General features: G+C 41.7%; 1 protein-coding gene across 1 annotated transcript; it reads left to right on the top strand.

Annotated features, from left to right (window-relative positions):
- Positions 1-270: 270 nt before the first annotated feature.
- HRG_11827 (polyprotein) lies at positions 271-1043 on the top strand (the record flags this gene model as incomplete). Its single annotated transcript, XM_044870297.1, has 2 exons — positions 271-791; positions 827-1043. 2 exons carry the CDS (start codon positions 271-273, stop codon positions 1041-1043), a joined length of 738 nt encoding a protein of 245 aa, XP_044714593.1.
- Between the last annotated feature and the right edge of the window lie 1094 nt (positions 1044-2137).

The raw sequence follows: 2137 nt of genomic DNA, 5'->3' as shown, positions 1-2137 counted from the left end.
ACCTATGACTCCTGCCTACTGATTTCGAATACTGGCCCTGACACGCTCGGTATTGTTGAATGCAAACTGATGACACCCTCATCCTTGGAACGAACAACTTTTCTACCCGTGAAGAAGAAGAGCTACAAAAGGCAGAATTTCGTTCCAAGCCCAAGACTGACATCACATACGGAACAACGGTTGACTTTAATGGTGCAAGACTGACGTTGCTGAATAATAACCCCCTTAAGAAAGGATCCCTTTACTTCAACAGAAGGGACAAGCAGCAAAATGACCACCATTGACCCTAAAGCAATTGATCGTCACCAGCGCTACGTTGAGGAACGAGCGCGAGCCTCATACATTGCTTCAATTGCTCAACCGGAAGCTTCTTTCGATGTTTCAGTCGCCGCCCAAGTACAGACCCCTGAGGATAAAGATTACGCAATTTTGAACAAGCGACTGCAATGGCAAATGGATCACCAACTACGTGGCCTCACGTACAAACCAATTGATCTAGCTACTGCAAAGCTGATGGTTTTCACCGATGGTTCTTTCGCAAACAACAAGGACTTATCCTCCCAACTAGGATTCGTCATTACCCTCGTTAACGAGACAAACCACAAAGAAAAACAGTTCGAGATTAGTGGTAACATCGTACACTGGAGTTCAACAAAGTGCAAACGTGTTACCCGTAGCGTCCTAGCATCAGAGATCTACGGTATGGCCAACGGATTCGACATAGGCATCTCCCTTGCGATGACTATGAAGATAATTACGGAACGACTCAACCTTCCTCCTATCCTCTCATCGTCTGTACGGATTCGTACTCTCTACGAATGCCTAGTCAAGCTCGGTACGACGAAGGAAAACGATTGATGATTGATATCATGGCCCTTCGCCAGTCATACGAGAAGAGAGAGATAACAGATATTCGTTGGATCAACGGCGCAGACAACCCAGCAGATGCAATGACGAAAGCATCACCAAACCGAGCCCTGGAACGCTTCATCGATACCAATAGTCTGACAATTCGAGTCGAAGGATACGTACAACGTTCCTAACCGCTCCTTATCCCTATGATCAAATGATTGCTCCTATCAGGAAGACCCTTCACTTCTTCCCCGATATCTACAGCTAAGAACAAGACGTCGGACCCACTTTTGGCAATAATGACACACGCCCTCACGGCACATTCCTTCACGGCCTTAACGCTACTATCCTTTAGACCTGTTCAAGGTGTTGCTGTGCTTCTCACAGCAAAAGAAGAGTTGCCTACCTGTAGGAATGTATCTATCTAGTGGTGTGACCAACCATGGTTGGCACGTGACCCGTACGGTCACGTGTGCGGCTGAGGGCAGCGTGCCCCCTTTCTCCACGCTGGCCTCTGCCTCCTTAGATAGAGAACAAGACGAATACAACATCACAGGTTAACCCTAGTACCGTCTCATTGCAGCAGCTGCCGCAGGTGCCTACCCACATTAATTCTAATTACTTAGTTATAGTCTATAGTCTATAACCTCCGACTTATTACTAATATAATATACTTATTATTACTTAAACCACGCTTTATTATATCTATTAATATAAACCCCTTAATAGGTTTATCCCTTAGGAATAATACCGGTCGTTATATATTAAAAGCTCTTATTTAGTATAATACTACGTTACTCTAAGTAATATCGTAACTATTAATATACTTATATAGTAAGCTAGATTAACTAACTCTAGAGCTACTATATCGCCTTAGGATATAATGCGCGAGATTATTACCCTTTAATATAAGGTATAGTTACTTAAGAATAAAGGAGGTAATAGATAAGTTAGGGACCTTAGAGAAGTAGTTAAACTAAAATAGCTAGGACTATTCGACGGTACTTACGGTATACTTCGAGACTTTCTTACTTAACTTAAAGCCTACTACCGGTTTTACCTTATTAAACTCTTAGACCTAGTTAAAAAGGTACTCTACGTAGGAAATTATTTATCTAAAACGGTACTCGCTTAGTTTAGACCTATTATAAGGGACTTTCTCGATAACTAACTAGCGTAATAAGATAATAAAATAGATAAAGTCTTTACTAGTTTCTAAGGATTTAAAGAAGCTATTATAAAGGTATTCGGAATAACTAACGAGGAATAAGAAGCTAAATAAAAA

The sequence above is a fragment of the Hirsutella rhossiliensis genome, assembly GCF_020360975.1.
Source record: "Hirsutella rhossiliensis strain HR02 chromosome Unknown scaffold00023, whole genome shotgun sequence".
Lineage (NCBI taxonomy): Eukaryota > Fungi > Ascomycota > Sordariomycetes > Hypocreales > Ophiocordycipitaceae > Hirsutella > Hirsutella rhossiliensis.
This window is presented reverse-complemented; position numbering and strand designations above follow the sequence as displayed.